Genomic DNA, 23,685 nt, shown 5'->3' with positions numbered 1-23,685 from the left:
AGAGTGGAAGGGAGGGGGAGAGACATCGATGTCAGAGAGATACATTGACTGGCTGCCTCCCGCATGCACCCCAACCAGGGCTAGGGATCAAGCCTGCAACTGAGGTATGTGCCCTTGACTGGAATCATACCTAGGACCCTTCAGTTTACAGGCTGATGTTCTATCCACTGAGCCAAATAGACTAGGGCTTCTGCACATTTTTAAATTTTTAACTTCACAACCTTTAAAGTTCTTGCTCCATGATTACAATCCTCTCCTGTGTGTGCTCTCTCACACACACATCCCCAAGCCCCACGCTGCGTAGTGAGCAGTTACTCTATGGCACTAAGCTGAACACTTACTACATGGGTTATCTCATTTGATACGTAACCCTGTGCGGAAGTTACTCTTATTTCTCCCACTTTACAGATAAGGAGGTGGATGCAGAGAAAGGAGCAATAGTTGATGAGTGACAGAGCTACTCTAACTTAGGAGCCTGTTATTTAACCATCTTAGTCTCATACGTTCCATGTCTAGAAACTCTCCTGGTTCTCAAAAAGCTCTGAATCTCACTCCTGGAAAAGACAGGGACTGACTCCCCTGGAATTTAGAGATGTTTCTGCCCTAGGAAATTGACTTCAGAATAGATTTATACAATGGGAGCAAGAGTTGGAGAAGAGATTTGGCCAACCATTGGCTTAAATACTAGATTCATCAGACTGCCTTAAGAAGTCTGTAAACAGTATATGGCCTGTGAAGCATATGCAGGTGTACTTCCCTTCCTAGGATTTCCTGAGGATTTGGGACAAACAGACAGAAGTTACAGCAAGACAGATGGAATCAATTTGCAAGAACTTTTTAACCAAGCTGCCTCTGGGAATGTACTCCACAACCTGAGCCAGGAAATACCTTCAGAAAGAAAATTCTGGGATAAGATGACCTATCAGGCTCAGATAACATTTCAATTTTTTAAAACTGAAAATCAGACCTTGTAATTTAAGAGAGAGAGAGAGAGAGAGAGAGAGAGAGAGAGAGAGAGAGAGAGATCATGTAGTTTGAAAGAAAAAGAAGAGAGGCAACTGATGATCCCCTCATCACCTCATACTCAACTTTTCAGGATATCTTCCAACATGGTGTGTATGAGAGAGAGCACACACAAGGAGAGGATTGTAATCATGGAGCAGGAAATACTTGTTGGGTAGAATTAAATAACACCCATTATAGTGGCAGTTACTATAGTAGATGAAGGAATATACTAGTAGAGATTAGTATACTAGTTTATTTTTGTATATCTTTAAAAATAAATATAGATTAGGTGTGAAATAATCAGAGACCGTGTTGACCCTTGATGTGGTGATGTTTCCACTGATTTGGAAATGGAAATGCCATGGTTCTACGATGACTCTTGTGTTTTCCACAGGAAATGGCCGTGTGGATGAATCAAGATAAATCATACCTGCAGCAGAGAGTCTTGGCGATCATCTGCAGGGTGCTAAACTTTGCATCCAAGAAAATGAAGGGATTTGTAAGTGACAGTGTGCTATCTGGCTCCCTGATTCTGAACACTCCATTTCTGTAGTGCTCCTTTCCAAGACTTAGGTCTCGAGAGCATGTGATGCCTGCTGAGTCTGATTGTGCTGGTAAGCTGGGATATTGGGAAAGGAGTCAGAATCCTGCATGACTCTGTCAATCGGCAGGATTTCTCAAGCAACTGATGAAGATGCTCCTGCTTTACACCAAAAGTATGAGTGAGTTAAACAAGGCTTTTGCTCAGTCTCAATTTTCCTCTGTAAACTACAATGAATGCTATTTGTAACTTTACAAAGACTTCCATCCTTACTAATTATTTCACCTTTTCTATCATCTTTATAAACCATTAACTTACCGAATTTTTCGGACCATAAGACGCTCTGGACTATAAGACGCACCAGTTTTTAGAGAAGGGAAATGAAGAAAAAAAGATTCTGAAACAAATAGTGTCCTAAAATATTTTATGTGCATTAAAACCCAACATCACAGTCATAAACACATGTAATCAACCCTGTAAAGTAAACAGCAGCATTTAGAACCATTTTAGAGCCGGGCAAGCACACAGAGACCACACAGAGCCGGGCAAGTAAAAAAACTTTTTTTTTAAAGTATATGTGTAGGCTATATTTGGACCATAAGACGCAGGGACTTTTTCCCCCCACTTCTGGGGGGGGAAAAAGTGCGTCTTATGGTCCGAAAAATACGGTATGTTAAATTTATACAAGTGATTCTTGAGTAGTTTCACTTAAACGTGCTGGAGATATAGCTGAAGTCTTCCTTTATTACCTTCTCCACCCCAATTCCTTCTTAGCCATGTCCGGTGATGTGCGTCCTGCCCAACAGCTTTCAGGAAGATCCACACATGCACACATGGAAATATACTGCTTTGTTCCTTAGTGTTTCTTTACTAAAGAAACCATACTTACCTATGGTTCTGTAATTTTCTTTTGGACAAACAATATGTCCTACAGATATTTTCATAGATTTATTTCATTCTTTAACCACAGTGCATATTCCATAGGTTTAATATATTGTAACTATTCTTTAGCTGATAGACTTTTCAACTGAATGGTTTGGTATATTTTGGTGTGTTTTTTCTACTTCAAACAATATAAAAATGGTCATTTTGTACAAGCATGTGAGTACTTATATATGCTTACAAAGGTAATAAATCAAAAGTTATGAGTAAAGTTAAGTAATGCAGAAGTGTTCTCCAGTTTGCATTCCCTAAAAATCAGAGTGCCCCTTTCCTCACACCTTCACAATGGAAAAGAAATAGGTATCTCATTCTGGTCAGTATTTACTGGGGTTTTCTATATTTTGAGGGTCATTGCCTGCCTTTTACACTATCTATGAACATGTCTCAGTCTTGTGGATACTCAGGTGCTCTCAGTTACAGTTGTAAAGCCTGTTGTCCCCTGCACATAGCCCACTCCTCAATTGTGAAAGAATAAATGCATAAATTCACACATGCAGCAGAATCTCCTGCATTGCTGAGGGTTCCTAGCTATGACTGAGATTTGTCTGAGAGCCAGGTGGGGATAACCTATTACTCTGTTCTGCAATGTTTGCTGAATACCACCAGGTGGAAGCAGACCAGCATTTTCCAGGACATGGAAACAGCTCACAGTCATGGAAGCATCAAACTTCACTAAGTTAATTTTCTCTCTAAATAATGTTTTCTAAGGATGGCCAAGTCAGTGAAATTAATGGGGGTGGGTAAATAAGTATATAATACAAAACAATCAGAAATAGTATTAATAAGTTAAATATTTTAAATATTGTAATAAATTAATAAGTTCTCCACAGGCTTGATCTTTGTATTTCTATGACACAAAATCAATGAAGACTTGTTCTGCCCTTCTCTAACTAAATGTGACTACCAATTCTGTTCTCAGGAGTACGCACCTAATCCCTATTCATTTCATTTACTGAGTAAAGACCTTTCTCTTCATAAATTACCGTATCCTGTGTCTTCCAGAGTCTGAGGCTCCCGTCCTATTGAACGATTCTGACCATCATTCATACTCAGAAATATTTTTAAGTGTGATTCCTCTTAATGATCCATGTGCCTATCAGGATAAGAAAAAAACTACTATAATCAAAGCACATTTGTCCCTTCAATTAAAATATTAAGGAGATGTGAGCTAAACATGTCATAGCATTAACAGAGATTTTTCCTCAGTTTGCTCCTTTGGAACATGAGCATTTTAAAAATGAAAGAAAGGTTTCTAATAGAAGCTAACACATAGACACGTTTTTATCTCACGCCCTATCTCCAGAGTTCTCACAAAATGACAACAGTGAAATAAGTTGAAGGTATAAACCCACAGCAACACAGAGAATGAGTGAAGGGTTTCCAATGGGCTAGTGATGTCAACAAACTTCTGGATGAGAGAGTAGAAAGAAGAGGGTAGCTGATAAAGCCTGTCAGGGAACGCTGAAAGGCCAGAGCACAGGAACTGAGGGTAGGGGACTGAAAAGGAAGGCAGTATACCCTGTGGGACCACGGAGAGACGAGCTGTGCAAGCCCAAGTAATGCTGGTGGGTGGGAGACAAAGGAAGGCTGAACTAAGCAGTAACTAAAAGGATTCAGTGAAAATTGGTGCAGAAGAATGTATATTGCCTCTCCTCCTCCCTGGCGCACACACACGCTATTCCACGGGGACATGAGGCCACCGGCAGGCAAAATCTGAGAACTTTTTTCTCAAAACTGCCGATTCCCTCACAAAATTATCTTGGTTCTGTTGTTTAGATCTACATGACCCCAGGCTCACTTCTTAATCATTCTAAAGTGAAGCCCACCAGTTGACAAGCCTTGTTCACACAGAAAACCCCACCAAGGAACATCACATTTTTAAATATGACCAGACAACCAAGACCTATGAGAAAACCCTCCAAATACAAAAGACTAACCACCTAAATAAAGGGGGGGGGGGGAGATGATAAAAACAAATAATCAAGATACAGATGAGAATTTAGTCTTAAAAAGAGAAGCTAAGACATTTATAGGACTCCTAAAATGGGCAGATTCCAAAGGCATCCACAGAAGCAAGAGTTTCTCTTCCCTTCTTTTGCAGAGATCATCATTTTCAGCATCCTAATTCTGTTATGCTCTGGGTTCATATTCTTTTTCACATTCTTCTTCAGAATTTGTGTGTGTGTGTGTGTGTGTGTGTAATGAGAGAGAGAAAAAGAGAGGGAATGAGGCATGGGTGGGTCAAACAACATGATGGCATGAAAGACAGGGATAAGGGAGCATGAGAGAAATAGAAAGGAGAAACAGGCCTTGGGATCCCCCCTATAGGGCTGACACAAAATTCTACTTTTACCGCCAACAGTTGCTCGAATCATCAAAGTATTTATCTAAGAAAAGTAATCACCTGTCTTAAAGACAAGAGGATTCTGCAGGCCCCCTAACTTTTCAAACCTACATGTGGACAGAGCATAGCAGAAAAACATTGATAATTATATTTTCATAAAAAACAAAATGTCTCTTCCACTTCTCTCGCTGTCTCTACTGCCTTCTTTTTTGCATTTGACCAAGCCAAACAATTTTGTTGAGATAAAAATCTAAATATTTAAGCAACCTGTGTCAGAGAAGTTGCAGGGGAAAATACATAAATGTTGTGGTTGTAGGTTCAACATCAGAAGTAAATGCTCTGAATTTAAAAAAAAAAAAAAAAAAAAAGTTTCCCTGGGAAGAATCAGAGCCATTCCAGAGGAAGTCATATTTCTCCAGTGACGGAAGGAGTCATCTGAAGGTTTTCATACATGAAGAAGGGAAGCATGAGGGTGTATCAATTCTTGTATCTCCCCTCAAGTATCCTGGGAATTGACTATCTACAAATTGCTACTTGATTTATGAAATACAAACTAATAGTGTCTCAATGAGTGAGTCACTGTTATCTCTGAGCCCTTTGCTACAAACTTCCTTTTTTGTCATCCATGCTACCAGCCTCCCCGCCTTAGTCTCCATAATCTATACTAATAAAAGGGAAACATGCAAATGGTTGGGATGCCCTCATGCATAACTACCAATCAGCAGGCTGTGTGCACAGCAGGCGTGGGTGGGCAGGGATTTGCAGCATCAGGGACTTGCGTCATGCCGCCATGCCATCACAATCCATCACCCGGAGGCCTGAGGCCTGGCTGAGGCCTCCATGTGGCTCCCACGGGGATCCAGAGGCCTCCATGCAGCCCTGCCTGGGGGTAGGGCCCGGAAGAGGCCTCTGCAGGGCCAGATCCAGAGGCGGGGCCTGGCGGAGGCCTCCATGCAGCAAGGATTGGGGGTCCTGCGGCTCTGCATGGCGTAGGGACAGGACCCCTGGCTCCAGCCTACCCCTTTGTGGCAATCCATCGAAGAGCCCCAGGTGGATGGATGGGGCCTACCTCTTTGGGACGATGGATCATGGGGCTCCTGCACTGTGACAGGGCACAGGCCATGCTGGGGGACCGCCCCCTCTCACCCCAAGTTTATGAATTCCATGCACTGGGCCAGTAGTAACTGTTTTAAGGTAGAATTTGTTACCTGCATTTCACAGATGAGGAAACTGAGGCTTCAGTAACAGAGCCAAGATTGGAACACAGATTCTGTGAACTCTGAAGCTCATCCTCTCATTCTAGTCTGACATATACATTAGAGGTTAAGGTACAGACATTTAATGTTGACGCTGTTCAGCAATACATTTTTCTTGTTTTCCACTAGGGAAGTGTGGACGCTCCATGTCTTGGGGAACTGGCAGCAGAACTAGCTCTTCTATGTTCCCACAATGATGTGTCCATCACACAGCAAGCATCCTTTGGAATATATCACCTCCTCTGCATTGCAAGCTGTAACAATGGTAAGAAAGAGTCACCCACCCCCTTTTCTAAGGGTCACTAAGAACAGAACAAGCCCAATAAAAATTGAAAGCAGAAAAACAATAAGAGAACAACAATGAAACCAAAAGCAGATTCTTTGAGAACATGAGGGTTGGGGGAGGAGGGATTAAAAGACAGAAATTACCAATATCAGTAATGAGACAGGTAATGTCACTAGAAATTTTACAGGTATTAAAAGAATAATAAGGGATACCATGAACAACTTTAGGCCAGTAAATCTGAAAACTTAGACACATTCATTGAAAACACAAATTACCAAGCTTACTCAACAAGACATTAATAACCTGAAAACCCTATATCTATCAAAGAAAATGAATTTATATTTAAAAGTCTTCTTACAAAGAAAACTCCAGCAAACATTCAAAGAAGATATTATACCAATTCTATACAAATGCATGCAGAAATGTGAGGATGAGAGAATACAGCCTCATCCTATGAGGCTGGCATTGTTCTGATATTAAAACCACATATAAACATTACAAGAAAAATAAAAACAAAAAAAACTACAGATCAATGTCTCTCCAGACAGAACATAGATGCAAATTTCTTTACAAGTTTAGCAAATCAAATACTACAATACATAAAAATAATATTTATATCATGACCATATAGAATTTACCCCAGAAATGAAATATAAACTTAACATTTGAAAATCAATCAATGTAATATACTATATCAACAGATTTTTAAAAAGATAACTATATGGTTATCTCAGTAGACAGAGAAAAAGCATTTGGCAAAATTCAACATCCACTTCTGAATTTAAAAAATAATGATAGTAAACTCTTAGAAAACTAGGAATAAAAATAGAGCTTCCTCTACCAGCTAAAGTGCATCTATGAAAAACCTACAGCTAACTTCATACTTAGTAGTGAAATACCAAGTGATTTTCCAAAAAAATCAAGAAAAAGACAACACTTTGTACTGTCATTACTTCTATCTAGCATTGCACTAAGTAGATCTAGAAATAGATTCACATATACGTGGTCAAATAAATTTTAACCAAACTTCAAAGGCAATTCAATGGCTAAAAGATACATTTCAATAAATAGTGTCTTAAAAATTGGTTATTTCATATGGTGATGAAGGGTGACTAGACTCAATGGGGATAAGCACACAATGCAATATACAGATGATGTATTACAGAACTGTATTCTTGAAACCTATATAATGTTATTAACCAATGTCACCTTATTAACTTTAAAAATTGGTTGTTTGTAGGCAAAAAAAGAACTTTGATCTATATCTCATACATGTTCAAAAGCTAATTCATAATGGATCATAGGACTAAATGTAAAACTATGAAACTATTATAGAATAAACCTTTGTACCTTGGATTAGGCAAAGATTTCCCAAATACAGCACCAAAAGCATGACTTGTAAATGAAAATAAAATAATTTGTATTTCTGCCTTTGAGGACACTATTAAACCCTATCAGGTTTGGTTCATTGGATAGAGCATTGGCCTTCAGACTGAATGGTCCTGGATTCGATTCTCATCAAGGCAAGTACCTCAGTTGCAGGCTCCTCTCTTGCCTGGTCTCTAGTTCGGGCTTGTGCAGGAGGCAACCAGTCAATGTGTTTCTTCCAAATTGATATTTCTCTCTGTGCTTCCCTCTCTCTTTCACTCTTCCCCGCCCTCCCCCCCCCCAAAAAAGAAAAAATACCCTTGGGTGAGGGTTAAAAATAATAATTTTTTTAAACATTCTTAAGGGTAAGCCACAGACTGGGAGAAAACATTTTCAAATTATATATGATAAAAGACTTGTACCCAGAATTTTAAAAGAATACTCAAAACCCATTAACAGACAAATTTAAAAAGTAGAAGTAGATTTGAACAGTCATTTCACCAAAGCAGCACAGATGGCAAGGAAACACATAAAACCATGTTCAATAGAGGAAATGTGAAATGATACAATTTTGGGAAATCATTTGGCAGTATCCCAAAAAGTTAAACACATATCTTCTGTATGATCCAGTCATTTTACAATTTAGTATTTACCTACGAGAAATGAAAACAAATCCTCCTATATAATAAAAGGCTAATATGCAAAATGTCCCCTCAACCATGAGTTCAACCAGAAAGTGGGGCCAGCCCACCAACAGTCCTTGGCCCCTCCCCCTGGTTGGTCCTGTCCCCAACCACTCCCCCAACCCTCCTGATTGGGGGCAGACCAGCTGACCAACTGCCCATGGTCCCTCTCCCTGACCAGCCCCACCCCTGATTGCCCCCCAAACCTAAGGGGGCACTGCACCCGCATCCCCTCCCTCTGGCCAGCCCAGCCCAATTGGCCCCCACCCATGCACAAATTGGTGCACGGGGCCTCTAATATTCATATAAAGACTTCCACATGAATGTGGAATAGCCAAAAACTAGAAACAACCCAAATTTGTAATAGCCAAAAACTAGAAACAACCCAAATGTCCATCAATCAGCAGGTGAGCAGATAAACAGATGACAGTATTTACATACAATGGAATAGCATTCAGTGAAAAGAAGTGAACTATTGATATATGCAACAGCAGGGATGAATCACAAATAATTGTGCCAAGTGAAAGGTGCCAAACAATAAAAGAGTACATGCTAGATGAGTCCACTTACATAAAATTAGAATAGAAAGCAGATCAACAGTTGACTTTGGATCAGGGGGTGGGTCCAGGCAGCAGATGTGAGGGGTTACAAAAGGGCACAAGGGAACTTTTGGAGGCAATGATTATGACCTGTTTTGCTTTACTGTGGTAATGTTTTCATGTATATACACATACATAAAAACTTATCAAATTGTAGACTTTAAATATTTTGTATGTCAATTAACTCTCTATAAATCTGTTGACAAATGAAGTCATTAAAAAAAAACCCACCTGCAGTAGAATTAAAGACAATTGAGGCTTTGGTTGAGCGCTCTGACTTTCCTGCAACACAGTCGCCCAGCCCTGGCAGAATGCCTCCGAGTCTGCTCTTCCAACAACAGATTCCCCAATAGCTTTTCTTTTTTTCTTCTTCTTTTTTTTTAATATATATTTTATTAGTTTTTCACAGAGAGGAAGAGAGAGGGATAGAGAGTTAGAAACATTGATGAGAGAGAATCATCAATCAGCTGCCTCTTGCACACCCCTCACCGGGGATGTGCCTGCAACTAAGGTACATGCCCTTGACAGGAATCGAACCTGGGATCTTTCAGTCCCCAGGCCGATGCTCTATCCACTGAGCCAAACCGGTTTCGGCCCCCAGTAGCTTTTCAAGTGCCCCGAACAATGCATCTGATATCTAAACGTATCGACATCTGGCCAACCTGTTAACATGATCTATGTTCTTCATTCACATTTTATAGAAGTCTCTCTTAAATACTTTATGAATTCTGGGTCAGTGTAGTCATAATAGTTTATGTGACTAGGTGGTCAATAGTCAGAAAACCAGAGCTCCAGAATTAAGCAGAAAGAGGAAATTGGAAAACGCAATGTTGTAGAAGGAACCAATGGTGAAATAAAGTTTAAAAAAAAAAAAAAAAAAAAAGCTTAAGCTCTTTCTTTTACTCAGGGAATACTGCAGGAAGTAGAGTTACAAAGTGTGATAAGTCTGGAAATCACAATTGGCTGCCGACTTCAGTCTTGGATATAGACTACCTCCCTGACATCTTGCGAGGAGACAAAACTAAAATCGCTCGGGTAACTTAACCCCTGCTTCATCTTATGACTTTTGTTTCATGTGTATTTTTTTTGTGTGACAACTTATTTTGACAAAAGTTAAATTTTAATATTTTTTAATTTTATATATATGGAATATACAGAATAAATATATATACACACATACAGTACACAAAAGGAGAAAATATGGTTCGTTCATCTTTCTTAACTGAGAAATGTATTATCATGTAATTTTATTCACATTTCATGGTCCATGGATATTCCTGTAACTTTAAAAGGAGATTGTTTAATTGTTTTTTTGTACCTCAGTTACGAATATATGGGCTTTTTTTCCCATTCTTGCTCCTTGATCCTTCTCTGGGGAAGAGAAAAATCCACATCCTTTCCTACCCCACCCTCTTCTAAATCTCCTACTAATTATGCTTGCTTCTTATCTGAGCAAAATCATTTCCAAAGCTGAAGAGCTTCACAATGATTTCTAATATGTGAGTAGTTGAATTGGGGTAAAATCAATATTTTACATTTCCTTTTAATTGGAATGCCATGGTTTTCCATTTCTCCCTGGCCTGCCCTCAGAGCTGACTTACCCAGATGAAAATCTTTTAATTGCTTTAAAAATTAAGGAAAAGAATAAGTATAATTTAGCTTGATTTATAGTCATCTCAATACCAACACCATTGTTAATTATAATTTTTAACGTTTTGTAATGGAGGAAGAGGCCCACAACAGCAAAAGTAAAAGTGCCTAGACCCCCAAAAGTCATGAGACCCTGCCTAGCCCTGGAGTTTTCTCATGATATCTGGGGTTACATTGATGTACGTAAGGCCTGAGGTCATGGATCTCTCTTTTTTTTTTATTTCAGAGTATAGGACAAACCCTAACGCCAACCTTGCTGACTGATTTTGTGTGGATTCTCTTTATGAGACTCATTGCACCTGATCCTGTAATGGCAAAGGAGGCGGCCTCCTTACTAAGACTGACTCTAGAATCCCACGCCAAAAAGGTTACCATGGTAAGATCCTTGACAATGAGCAGGGGAGCCAGAACTTATCCTCTAAAATGCTCCTGCTGCCTTTGTTTTGTATCTACTTCTTTGCATATATAGTCCTTGCCACTGCATCATTATGTCACTAAATGAAGCTCTTTTTCTGAAATATTTCAAGCATACAGAAAATCTTAGAAAATAATGTAACGAACAGTTCACCCTCCAATCACACCAAATCATAATATTTTCCTGTATTTGCTTCAAACTTTAAAAAAAAACATTAATAACAATAAAATAATACAACTGTAATTCAAATCACCATTAAGGAAAGTTTTTAAGGTCCCTCATTCTGCTGTAGGGCTGCTACCTAATTTGTAGAGCTTGATATGTAGATTTTTCTATTTTGTCAAAATAAATTTGAAGTATATAGTTCGATTATTATTCTGTTTCACATTTTGACTTTCTTCTTAAAATATGTGAATTATATGTCTTCTATATTGAGCTTATATGTCTTAATATAATAAAGTAATCTATACTCCCAAAATAAACTTTTTAAAAAAAATAAGTATTTTCCCACTATTGATAAATGCACAGGAATGTTTATTCCTCATGCGAATACATATTTGTCATTATGTGATCATGCACATAAATATGCACCCCAGTAGTATTTATGTGTTTATTGCTGACTTGGTTATTCTGAGAAGGAGCGAATTCTTCAGTCCAACAAATGCTCTTGGGGATTAGGGCCCAGGAGAGTCCTCTTGACCTGTGAAATGACTTTTCCAGGTATCTAAGATTGTGCATACTATTTATCAGCAACTGTCTGGGAATTCTTCTCACATTATGAGGCACACTATGTTGCGGGTCATCACTTTATTGACGCGTACTTCGCCGAAGAAGGTCATCTTTCAGCTTATGGACTACCCAGTCCCAGCAGACAAGTAAGATTCCCTCACCCCTTCCACAGGGTTTGCTCACAGTGTCCTGAGTCAGACATATCTGGACATGTTCTGGGAGACCAGTCCCTCATATAGGAACTTCAATGCAAAGAGACTAAGCAATAGCATTCAGAACCTAGCATGGATTGACAAGATACCAAGAATACCCTAGCACAGAGGTACGCAACAGTTTTTAAAATGAACAATAGCAATAATAATTTTGAAGAGTGTCCAGGTATGTAGGGAAAGGAGCTAGAGGCCTGGAGGTTGAGAGACCTGGGTTCTAGACACATCCATATCACTAATTAAATGTGTGGCATTTGGCAAAATGGCTCATTCCTCCTAGCCATTAAATGAATTGTTTTTAACTTTATATTGAATTTTCTAATCTTTTCATTTATATACTTTTTATTTAGTTTTTACCTAATTTGTTTTTGCCAATTAGTGTATTTATTTATATGTTAATTTGTATTTCCATCTCAGTTTTTAAATATTCTGTTATTTCTGGACAAACTAGATCACAAGGTGGGAGGAACAGTATTGGGGACAAAAAGCTGACTAGTGCTTCACATTGAACTAAACAGATATTTAAACAGGAAATGAACTTGCAGGCTTTGCATATTATATTTTATTTATTTCATGTCAACAGTATTTTTATTACTGAAATTCTTCCTCTGTTTCCAAAGACAAGTGATTCCAGAGGATCATTTGAAAATGGGAATATTAGCTTGTTCTAGATTGGTCTACAGAGTCTTTTTTGCTTTAAAAAAAAAAAAAAAAAGTAAACCCAAGACCATTCTCCTGATTCATGTCCCAGCATTAAGTAGGAAATGAACCACTTATGATTCTCATTATACAGTGGGTTGTGTTGGCAGCACTTTGATACTGATGTGGCATGCAGCTGGGAACGAGTCCAGCGTGGCCCCCTACGTGCTGAAGACAATCTTGTTGATACTGAAAGGAAAGCCTGGGGAAATACAGGACATCAGCTTGGAAAGAAGACGTTCCTCTCTGGATTCCAATAATATGATGCCTGTGGCGGTAAATAGATGAGTGTTACTTTTTCCTAGTGAAAATTCCCATCTACCCTCAGGTTCAGTCATACTTCCTTTCACAGTCCTGCTCTCATTCATTCATTCACTCATTCATTCATCCAACACATATTTATTGAGTGCCTACTATGTGCTACTTTCTGTTCATGAAGCTTTATGTTCAGGTGAGATACACAAAGATGAAACAAAAAATATGTCATGTGTCAAATGATAGGAATCTTAGAAGAGATACAAAGTACTGTGATGAAAAGAGAGGGACAGGGAAGGTTTAGGTAAGTTGTCCAGGGAGGGCTTCTCTGCTGAGGTGACATCTGAATGAGTTGAGGGAGTTATCTTTGCGGTATGTGGGCAACAGAGATGTAGACAGAGAAAAGAAGGAAAGTTCTATAGTGATGGGAACTCACTGGTATATCACTGAAGGCAAGGAGGACAAACAGTTGGGACAGAATTGAGCAAGGATGACAGCTTGGAAAATGGTTTCAGAGAGGTAGCCACCAGCTGATCATACACACTTCTATAAGTATCTTAAAGGAGACCTAATCTCATTTATGTCCATCATTATACATCTCCCAAGGACCAAAACCATCATTCCTGGGAATAAATTTGAGTCTTACAGAGATATAGAGAATAATGGAGAGTGCTTCACTAACGTGAGGTTGTGAGATGTGTTTCTCTGATGTGGTCGGTCAGTGGGCCGAACAATTTGTTAGTGTCCTGGCCCACCTCTCTTACTATCTCATTGTCCTGGATTGTTTAAGCACAGGGAGGACAAGATCATTGGTAGGACTAGTCTTCATGTCCACAGAGGAAGGGGCCCTTGGGATGTATGCTCTCCTTAGGGACCAGCTTGTTTCCTGCTGATCTGGTGGCATGGGGGGGGATTGCCCATAGTGCTTTGGGAGCTCACTGCCATGGAATGGTTGGCACAAAATGGGTTTAGCAGCTGCTATTGGATGAAGGAACACGTGCATACTTCAGGCTTCCATCAAGGAGGTGGGGATGGGTTTGCCAAGTCCCTGCCCCTGTCCTCATTAAGGCTGACTATGTTTAGAGGGACATGATGACATCCTTGGCACTGTCTCCTTCCCTTGCAGGCGTCCCAGGCCCTGTGCACATTGTTGCCCGTTGGCTCTTACAAGAAAGCAGTAGCCCAGTTCTTTCCTCAGCTCTTGATGGCCCTCATGTTTCAACTCTGCTTTAGCAGCAACATACAACTGGATTCGGACGACCATTTTTTGTGAGCCGGCAGTGGTTACTTCAGATTGAATGAGAGCTCACTTCCATGAGAGCTTGAATGAGAGCTACCCCCTCGGGTTCAAGTGGAGTCTTTATAATCCTGTGGGCAGTTTATTCATTTATTATGTTTTCCCACCTCTAAAGGGTAAAATGCCTTCAGCAAAGTAACTCCTGAGTACCTAGAAGTTAGCCAGAACCTTTTCTGAGTGTGAGTGCTGTGTATAAAGAACCACTTCCACAGAACGTGGCTTATTTCTGTCACGATGAGAGGCCACCACTCAGAGAGAGCACAGGGAGCAACCTGTTCCCACTCCGCCCTATACTCTCTGATAGGGCGCTCTCAGGGCTGTCATACATGTTAGATAATGTGCACAAGTGTTCTCTGTGGTATGTGGGCTTGTGATAGCAGCCACTCATATCCATGTTGGGTGAGGTTCAACTCTTCCCTTTTACCCAAGAGAGTACAGTTAGCTCTGCTGCTCTCTGGGAAAATCTGGATGGACCCAACTGTCCACTATTTGCCCTTATCTTGTATGGACTGTAGGCCAGGCAGAACTCTAATATCATGGTCTATCAGTCCCATTCAGATATTTAATTTACTCTGTCTTTCAAGCATACATATCAGGTACATGAGAATAGGTCTACTTATGTAAAGCATCCAAGGAAGAAAATCAACAGACACCTTGAGCAAGATATCACATCATTTAACATCTTTTGCTAATAAGCTGTTCAAAAGTGAATAAACAAATAAGCTGCTCCAGGGTCAATCCTAGGTTGTACATGCTACAACTTCAGCAGAAACCCACACCCCATGTACAGTTAATCAGGAGAGAGAAATAGCATTTAGCAGTCTCCTTACTTTCAAATACCCCCTTTCCCCAAACCAGGATCCTGCCCAAGATGCAATGAAAAGCCAGGTTACTTGGTTATGTGAAGGCCACAGTCAAGTCATGACTTTTCTCTCCTCCTGGGCCCTAGCTATGCCCGGGACGCCCTAAGAGTGCTACTGAATTGCTCCGGACTGCAGCAGGTGGATCTTTCTCTGAAGAGAAAGAATTTCTGGAAACAGGTCTCCCAGGTTCTGTTTCACCTCCACGGGATCTACCTCGTTGCCAAGTAAGAACGGGCTCTATTTGTACGGGTCCCTGGGGTCTGTCCCACCTTCTCCATCTTTCTTCAGTGAAGCCATGCGGGAACATAATCAATACCCACTCTAACTTCCAAATCTCTTCTGATGATCTGAACTGCCATATGATTTTTACTTCTTCACTTAATTGGAGAGGCTTATATTTTGGAATAGTTTTTCCTTTCCTGCCCTTGTACCCAGTGATATAGATTCCTAATTTCCCTCTCTCCGCAGGACAGGTTTCTCCTTCTGATATGGACAACTAGAGCTGAATCTGATTTTTCTTTCCTGGACTGTTCACTGTTTCCTGCTCTGTAGGCATCAGTTAGTAATTGCTGTGCTCCCTCTTGAAAGGGGTTTGATCAAACCCATGCTCAATGAGACAAATAAATTTGGGAAAGTATAATGAAAGAGGACTTTTGTTTTTCTTTTCCTAGAAAGATTCCTTTTCTTCCCCCCTCCCCCCCCCTAAGTAGCCTGTTAGTAAATAGCAAGATTCTGATTATAAGGGTCAGATTTGCTGATCAAGAATCAGGATACATAATCTTGACAACATAACAGACCATGTAAAGTTGTGACTGCCCCAGAAAGTACATTCCAAATGGTCTCTGGGCTCCTAGTGCTCTTATTTGCACATGGGTTTCAGAAACACATCTAGTTTTGTTAAAGTGTAGTTCATCTACACCCTGCAAATGGCCCCCAGTTAAGAGTCACTGTCCTTAGTAATCTGAGATCTTCGTACTCCCAAAGTGTGGTCCACAGACCGGCAGCCACAGCAACACCTGTGACATACAAATACAGACTCCCATGCAGATCTACTGAATCAGAATCTGCATTTCAGCAAGATTCCCTGGATGATCTGTGCACACATTTATGTCCAGAAGCACTGGAGTAGAGCCCCAACCTGGAGCCTTCAAATGGAATCTGTGCCACCTCATCCTTCCCAATCCTGTGTGTCCTGTCTGATCCCCACCAGGATGTCAGGGCAGCTGTGAGCCTACTCAGTGTCCAAGTGTGTCATGAAGAATGGCTTAGTGAGTTAGGGCTCACCACCTCTTCTCCAGAATAACGCAGGATAGCATCAACTCTCTCCTCTCTTACATCATTTAAAGGAAGGATTTGGTCTATGACCAAAGGGGGGCCTGGATGGCCATCTGAAATTGCCAAGGTATTTATTTTCTCTACCTTTGGTCTGGCACTGATGGGAGGTTGCCATGATATAGGGCATTCTGTTCTGCGGCACAGGATGAGAGACGGGAAAGAACAGTGGTGTTGAGATGTTTTCAGTGACCCGGGTATATATCCATATATCCTTTCCCTTGGTCTGTGCAGAATTCATACTGGGGCTGCTGTTTACCATGGATTAGGGAGTATCAGAGAATATCTTTCTTGTTATCTGGGTGGTACAAAATATAAAGATACTAATTCTATCTTTACCGCCATTATCATTTACAGATGCAGAAGGTATTCTTATCTTCTTTGCTAATTCAGTGCCTCGTCTTTACAGAACTCTCGCTGAACATAACTTTCCGCAATTTCCAGAGACCCTATGTTATCTCTACAAGCTCTCAGTAGAAGGTCCTAGAAGAACAGAGGAGGGTGTGATCACAATAATTTTCCTTACTGAGGTGAGTTTTATTAGGAGACTGTGAACAACTGGGTTCTTATTCCCTTTTCTTACCCAAACTTACCAACATGCCGACCTTTATCTCTCTCTCTGAATATTTATTTTACCACAAATTAAGACAATGACAGATGTCTGAGGTTGACAGGGGGTAAGGTAGAGACAGATTTGGAATATGTGAGAGTTGAACCCTCAGCCTGCTCCAGGAATTGGCTTTTGTTATTTCCTGGAGATTTGCACAAACACTAATTATTTTTGAAATACCATTCATATATCTTTGCATGCTTGTTGAAGTATATGGAGGGATAATTTAATTTACTAAAGTTAGTAGGTAACAACTGGGACCTAAATAATACTTTAGGCTTTCTAGGGCAGGGTTGAGAATGGGCCAAACAACTGGGTGAAATGAAGATGTAGAACTCTATTACTTTGTATATAAATATTACATCATAAATTGTAATGCCATACTAGAGTCAAACAAATTGAGGAAATCCTTTTGGATCTAACTTTAGTTTTCCTAGATAACTAACTATCTAACCAAGCAATATTTAATTAGTATGCATTAAATTCACTACTCACTAGTGATATTACTTTCATTAACTTTATTATTTCATATACATACACACATATATACAAGCACACATTCTAGAGTCTGTCTCAAGTGACTCTCCCGGGTTCCACTTATTTTCATTCTTGTGGAAGCATCACACTATTGAATTATGGCCATTTGCATAAATGTTAATATCTAGCAAACCCTATTCTCCTCAACTCTTCAAAACTTCTGTCTTTCCTATATATTTGTTCTTCTAGTTAAATTTTAAAAAACTTTGCTAGGTTTGAAGAAAAATAAACTTTTTCTGAAAATACTATAATTACATTAATGCTATGAGCTTCTTAGGAAAAGTTGATATTTTTATAATATTTTTTCTTGAATATTTTGTCATTTTCATATAAATTTTATATATTTATTTTGGAATTAAGTTAGCTTATATTATTTTAAGTTGTTAGTGTGGCTTTTTAATTTAGATTCTCAAGCTCATTGTTGCTGAATGTTCAGGACAATTAAACTAATTTCTTGAATTCAGCTCTTACAGTAATTCTAATAATATTTTAATTGATTTACATGATCCTAATGCATGAAAAATGAGGATAATATTATTTACTTCTGTTTAAAGCATTATTTTTTTTTCTTGAATCATGTGTTTTCACCTTGGTTTTTAAAGTTCCATTTTGTGAATAATCTCATTTCTTCTTTGTCTATTTACCTATTATGACCTTAGTATTTTCTCAATGAATTGTATGATTCTCCTCTCTCTTTCTCTTCCTCTCACACACAAATTTGTGAAGGATATCAAGTAACTTTAGAACATAGTGCTTGACTATACATCCTTATTGAGATATATTTTAAGGACAAAAATATTTTTTTACAATACTTTTATTCAGAAGGTAAATTAATACATATATGTTGATATAATTTTAAAGCTATGGTATGCATTATAAAGCAAAAAGCAAATAATTACACATATTAGTATTATTATGCACCAAGGTTTTCCAGGTAAGAGAAAGATGAAGGAAACATAAAACCATAAAAAGTTAACATAAATTGTGTTATATTTGAATTTAATATATCAGCACTGTCAAAATGAACTTACAAGTTAAAAAAATGTATTTCCTAATTCAAGTAAAGAAAGACCCAGAAGACATAATATACCAATAACAATTAGTGCACTCTAGTACCCATTTCTAATGGTGTCTCAATACCATTACTCACTGCCAAGAACCCTGTCTCCTTAAAGAAATGGATAATTTCAGGGGGCAAGAAAATATAAGATGAACCTGGGACATCTCATTTTTCCACAAGTAAAGAAGTGCTCAAAGGGAGATGGAGCGTATCAAAAGAACTTAAGAGTCAACGTGTAGGGGTCCTACTGTCCAAATTTGAGTATCAAAAGAAATATTAACTGCAAATAACTGAAATATGTTGAAAACATTTTAATGCATAAGTCCTTGGTAATACTCAAAACTGGAAAGCTGGGCTAGGGAGGTGGGGTGGTGGGGAGAAAGAGATCAATAAATGTAGAAAAAAATGCTAAACATAAAAAAAATCACTATTTGCAAGTCTCAATATAATAAATGAACAAGTGAAGAAAAAATCATTAATAATTTTAAAACCATTAAGTGAAAAGTTACTGGAGAACACAGTATTCACATGATACCAAATTATCACTCCACCAATGAGTTACTAATTGTAAAGGGAAAAGTATGCCTTTTGCAGTTGCTGTGGGGTGATGCACCACAGAAATATGTATAAGTATTCGGAGTTTGAGTGTGACTTGTGTTCCAGTGTTACTGAAAATGCCTTGATTTTTATGCCTGAAACTAAAATTGCGCATTGGCCTTTACTCTTCTTAGGAACGTAATAGCTGTTTTCTTTCAGCTTCTAAACAGATTCTTCAGGGACCCATTCCCAGAAGAATTTCTGGTCCTCTTCAGGAACTGGGTCAATGACTCCAATCCCGCAGTTAGCAAACTGAGCCTGCAGAAAATAGCCTCCATGGCACCAGTGATCAACCAGGTATATGTGTGTGTGATTTGTGTCCCCAGCACCATCCAGGTCACAGTCTGAGACTTAATATTGCTCAATATCCGTACTGATGCTTTATCACTAAGGGATCTGGGTTGACTGGAAGGAATGTGGTAAGTCAATTTAGTGGCTTTATCACCTAATTCATATTTTCCCCAGAAAATCATTCATAGCACTCAGAATTTAGCAGCTCTTCTTACACTCTTCTTACACTCTAAATTAAGTCACACATGCTAACTTCCTTTCCAACATATACATGTGCATGCATGTTAATCAGCATCTCCCAGCACTCCCTCAAGCTTTTTCTTCCAATGATGATAACACTTTCCTCCGTCACCTATACATGGTCACATTTTTCTTTTTCAATGGTCAGTTCTAGTCCAATTCCATTGACTGTTCTGATCTTTAGCAGCCTTAAATTTCCGAGCCACACCAGCTATGTGCACTTGCTTATACAATATTTTATATCTGTGCTTCTCCACATATAATTCTGAACCAGTAGCATCAGCATGTCCTAGAAACTTTAAAAAAAAATGCAACGTGGGGGTTGGAGTGGTCAGGAAGGAGTCAATGGGGGAAAAAGGGAGGCATATGTAATATTTTAAATAATAATTTTTAAAAAGAAATGCAATGTGTCAGGTGCTGGGTCAGGCCTATGGAATCAGAAATACTGGGGCTGGATCCCACCCATTTGTGTTTTCAAAAGTCCTCCAGGTGATTCTGACACTGCCCTATATTATTGCTGCTGAGTCATATCACTACATCTTACCTTCCAGGAAGTTTGAACCTAAGTGTACCCCTGTTTTGTAATTCCTTGTAAATTTCAAGGTACTTTGCACAGTGCTGAGCGCATAGCTATTCTATAAATCACTGATGGTTTAATAATATATTTAATAACAAATCCTTGTTTGTCTATTAAACATAATCTCTAAAAACTTAAGCCAGTCAGAGGGCAACAATTTCGCATTTAAAGTGAAATTAGCCAAGGTCTATTTGCTTTAAATAAGTCATACAAATCAATGTACATTCTTTTAATGAACAGAAAGTTAGTTATTGCCTTGTCTAGCACTCTTCTCAGTGTTATGAACACATGAGGGGAAATTCGGTGTCAAGGTTATTTAGGAGAGTGAAATTACTGGACTGAGGTTTCATACACTATCTATTGGTAAAGACTCAACTTTCCTGCCATACACAGCAGCCTTTGGCTATTATTTTGGCAAATAGTATTTATTTCTTTTACTTTTCTTTCCAGCCTTTCTTTTTTTCCTTTGGTGTCTCCTGTTCATGTTTTATCTTGCCTTAAATTCTGATTGTTTCTGATCTTCAACTGACTCCCATGACCTAGCACAGGACCTCAGTGGTTCTCGTGTCCAAACAAGGCATCATCACCTAGTTTCGAGGGCATGCTGCCAGTAGCATGTTGGTAAATGTTTAACAATCAGCTCAATGGAAATAAGACCAATTTCCCTGGTTTAAATATTCCCACCATGACTGACTTCAAGCTATCAAAGAAACATCATTAAACACAGAGTTGGGAATAGGTGCGTCATAGTACATCATACAGATATAATACATGTAAATAACATCAAGGGCATATAAGAGTAAAATGTAGTAAAATAAATAGGAAATAATGTTTTGAGTATTTATTGCCATTGTTTTTGTTTCTAAATTTAATTTTTAGTAGTGATTTCTAATGATCAGCTCACAAAAATTTTGACCACTGACTCCTGTGAGCCAGCTCCAGCATATTGCCACATGCTGCCCAAATGTAGACATGTGCATACCAAATGCTAGCTCAAGTCTCCTTCTGCTTCCCAAATCCCACCATTTTCCTCCTTTCATATGTAGATAGAAAGTGTCTGCAGCTTAGTGTTATCCATCCTGGATGCCTTCTTTTCCAAAGACAATACTGTTGTAATTCGGGCCTTATTTACCCTTCGGAGACTTTTAAACAAGCTGGACAAGGTGATCTACTCGTCTTTGTGTACCAGAATTGCTACCAGCTACTGCCCTCTGATGGATCATGTGAGTTACACAGTAAGATGTGTGAGATCACTAGGTTTTATAGTTCAGCTGAAGTCCCAGCTGAGGCAATGATGTTATATCCCAGAGTAAGTCAACAGAAGCTAGTCATTTTGTGCTGAGCCAATATTTCTTTTTGAGATAACAATATTAGTTAGGTAAGTTATTAGTTAGGTATATATTTTTTTGTAATTATACTATGAAAACCTGGAAAAGTCTACCCATAAAAAGGGAGAATTAAAGAATAGCCTTGTCTTTGGAAGAAAAAGAAATTGTAGCTAAGTGGTTAAATATTGGTTAACCCTGGACCTGGATTTCCTGGGTTCAGATCCTGCTCTGTCTCTTACTAGCTGTGAAATCTGAAGCAGGTGATTCAGTCTCAGTGTTTCAGGGTCCCAATTGTAAAAGAGAGTGTAGTAGGTGTCTTATAGGAATTAGAAATTATGTGTAATGCCCTAACTGGGTTTCTTATCATCATATAAAACTTTTAAAAAGTACCTCATCAAAAAGTTATATATTTTGAAAATCCTCATTTTGTATGTTAAATGTGTTCCAGACAAGTTGGATGACAGTAATTTATTTTAATAATCCAGAACACTTTGGTATGTCATGAGGAAATTTATTTTTCAATTTATCTTTATTACTGGATGGAATCTATTTATTTTTAAAGGTTTTTGGAATGATTTATTTGTGAACCAAATAATTATTTCACAGTAATTTATCTTACCAAATTTTATATTCTTAATTACTCAGATTTCCAGTTTTATGCCACTGTGATCTGAGAAGATGCTTGATATGATTTCTATCTTCTTGAATTTGAAGAGACTTTGCCTATGTTCCAATATATAATCTATCTTTAAAAATGACTCATGTGCACTTGAGAAGAATGTATATTCTATGGCTTTGGGGTGAAATATTCTGAAGATGTCAATTAATTCCAACTGGTCTAATGAGTCATTTAAGATTGATGTTTCTTTGTTGATTTTTTGTTTAGATGATTTGTCCAATGGGGTATTAAAGTCTCCTACTATGATTGCATTGCTGTGAATCTCCTTGATATCCTTCAGGTGTTTTTTATGTATTTGGGTGCTCCTGTATTGGTTGCATATATGTTTACCAGAGTTATTTCTTCTTGTTGGATTGCTCCCTTTAGTATTATGAAGTGGCCTTCCTTATATCTTGTTATGTCCTTCACTTTGAGATCTAATTTGTCAAATATAAGCATTGCTACTCCAGATTTCTTTTCATTTCCATTTGCCTAGAAAATCTTTTTCCATCCCTTTGCCCTCAGTCTGTGTGTGTCTTTTTCTTTGAGGTGAGTTTCTTGTAGACAACAGATATATGGGTCTTGTTTTCTTATCCAATCCATTACCCTATGTTTAACCTATATGGGATAAAAATGGGGTTTCAACAAGTACCAGGGCATTTCAAAGCTCTTTCCTACTTATAATGATTTCATATAGGTATGTGTACATATATATACATATGTAAAATACATACTTATGTAGTATATATATACATATACATGTATAAATAGATATAAGTGTATATGTCACACTGTTTAAAGAAAGAAGCTCTAGAAATATCCTCAGATGCATCTTTTCTGTGCACAAATCACAGAATGATGCAGGCATTCGGAGCATGGCCATCCGGCACTTTGGTGAACTGCTCGAAGACATGAGCCAGTACACATGGATGTTGAATGCCGTGGTTCTTGAATCCCTGGTGCCTTTGATCCTGTTTCTGGAGGATATAGAGACAAGAGTCGTGATGGTAAGTCCTGCCACCTTGTCCTTAGTTCTGCAGAGATGGGCCTTGAACAAAGAGATGCTCATTGACCGCTTCCTACTTCACAGGCATGTAAACATACACTGACAATCTGTGCCTTCCAATTAAAATGGTCAAAATTTCCACGGTCCATTGAGCATTACAGATTTGAGCTGGTGGTGCTCAACGTCTGCAACAATATCGTAAGTGGTCCTTTGGTGTTTCCTACCACACATTATAGAAAGAACATGAAAGAATCTTCAAAATAATGGAAATGTGTTGGGGACAAGAGTGAATCTTGGAGAAGGAAGGC

At 38.7% G+C, this 23,685-nt stretch overlaps 1 protein-coding gene across 1 annotated transcript in view; it reads left to right on the top strand.

Moving 5' to 3' along the window:
• MROH9 (maestro heat like repeat family member 9) overlaps positions 1–23,685 on the top strand; it is a 45,313-nt gene that overhangs the window by 14,336 nt on the left and 7,292 nt on the right. The window contains exons 6-18 of the mRNA XM_045583419.1: positions 1,400–1,504; positions 6,218–6,353; positions 9,932–10,059; positions 10,901–11,050; positions 11,810–11,964; positions 12,837–13,002; positions 14,108–14,250; positions 15,186–15,365; positions 16,883–17,003; positions 19,437–19,574; positions 21,432–21,608; positions 23,226–23,378; positions 23,462–23,575. Coding sequence (XP_045439375.1) covers positions 1,400–1,504; positions 6,218–6,353; positions 9,932–10,059; positions 10,901–11,050; positions 11,810–11,964; positions 12,837–13,002; positions 14,108–14,250; positions 15,186–15,365; positions 16,883–17,003; positions 19,437–19,574; positions 21,432–21,608; positions 23,226–23,378; positions 23,462–23,575 — 1,866 coding nt within the window. The remainder of the gene's footprint in view (positions 1–1,399; positions 1,505–6,217; positions 6,354–9,931; positions 10,060–10,900; positions 11,051–11,809; positions 11,965–12,836; positions 13,003–14,107; positions 14,251–15,185; positions 15,366–16,882; positions 17,004–19,436; positions 19,575–21,431; positions 21,609–23,225; positions 23,379–23,461; positions 23,576–23,685) is intronic.

The sequence above is a fragment of the Pipistrellus kuhlii genome, unplaced genomic scaffold, assembly GCF_014108245.1.
Source record: "Pipistrellus kuhlii isolate mPipKuh1 unplaced genomic scaffold, mPipKuh1.p scaffold_m20_p_18, whole genome shotgun sequence".
Classification (NCBI taxonomy): Eukaryota; Metazoa; Chordata; class Mammalia; order Chiroptera; family Vespertilionidae; genus Pipistrellus; species Pipistrellus kuhlii.
The sequence above is the reverse complement of the archived record's forward strand: the minus strand, read 5'-3'. Positions and strand labels throughout refer to the sequence as shown.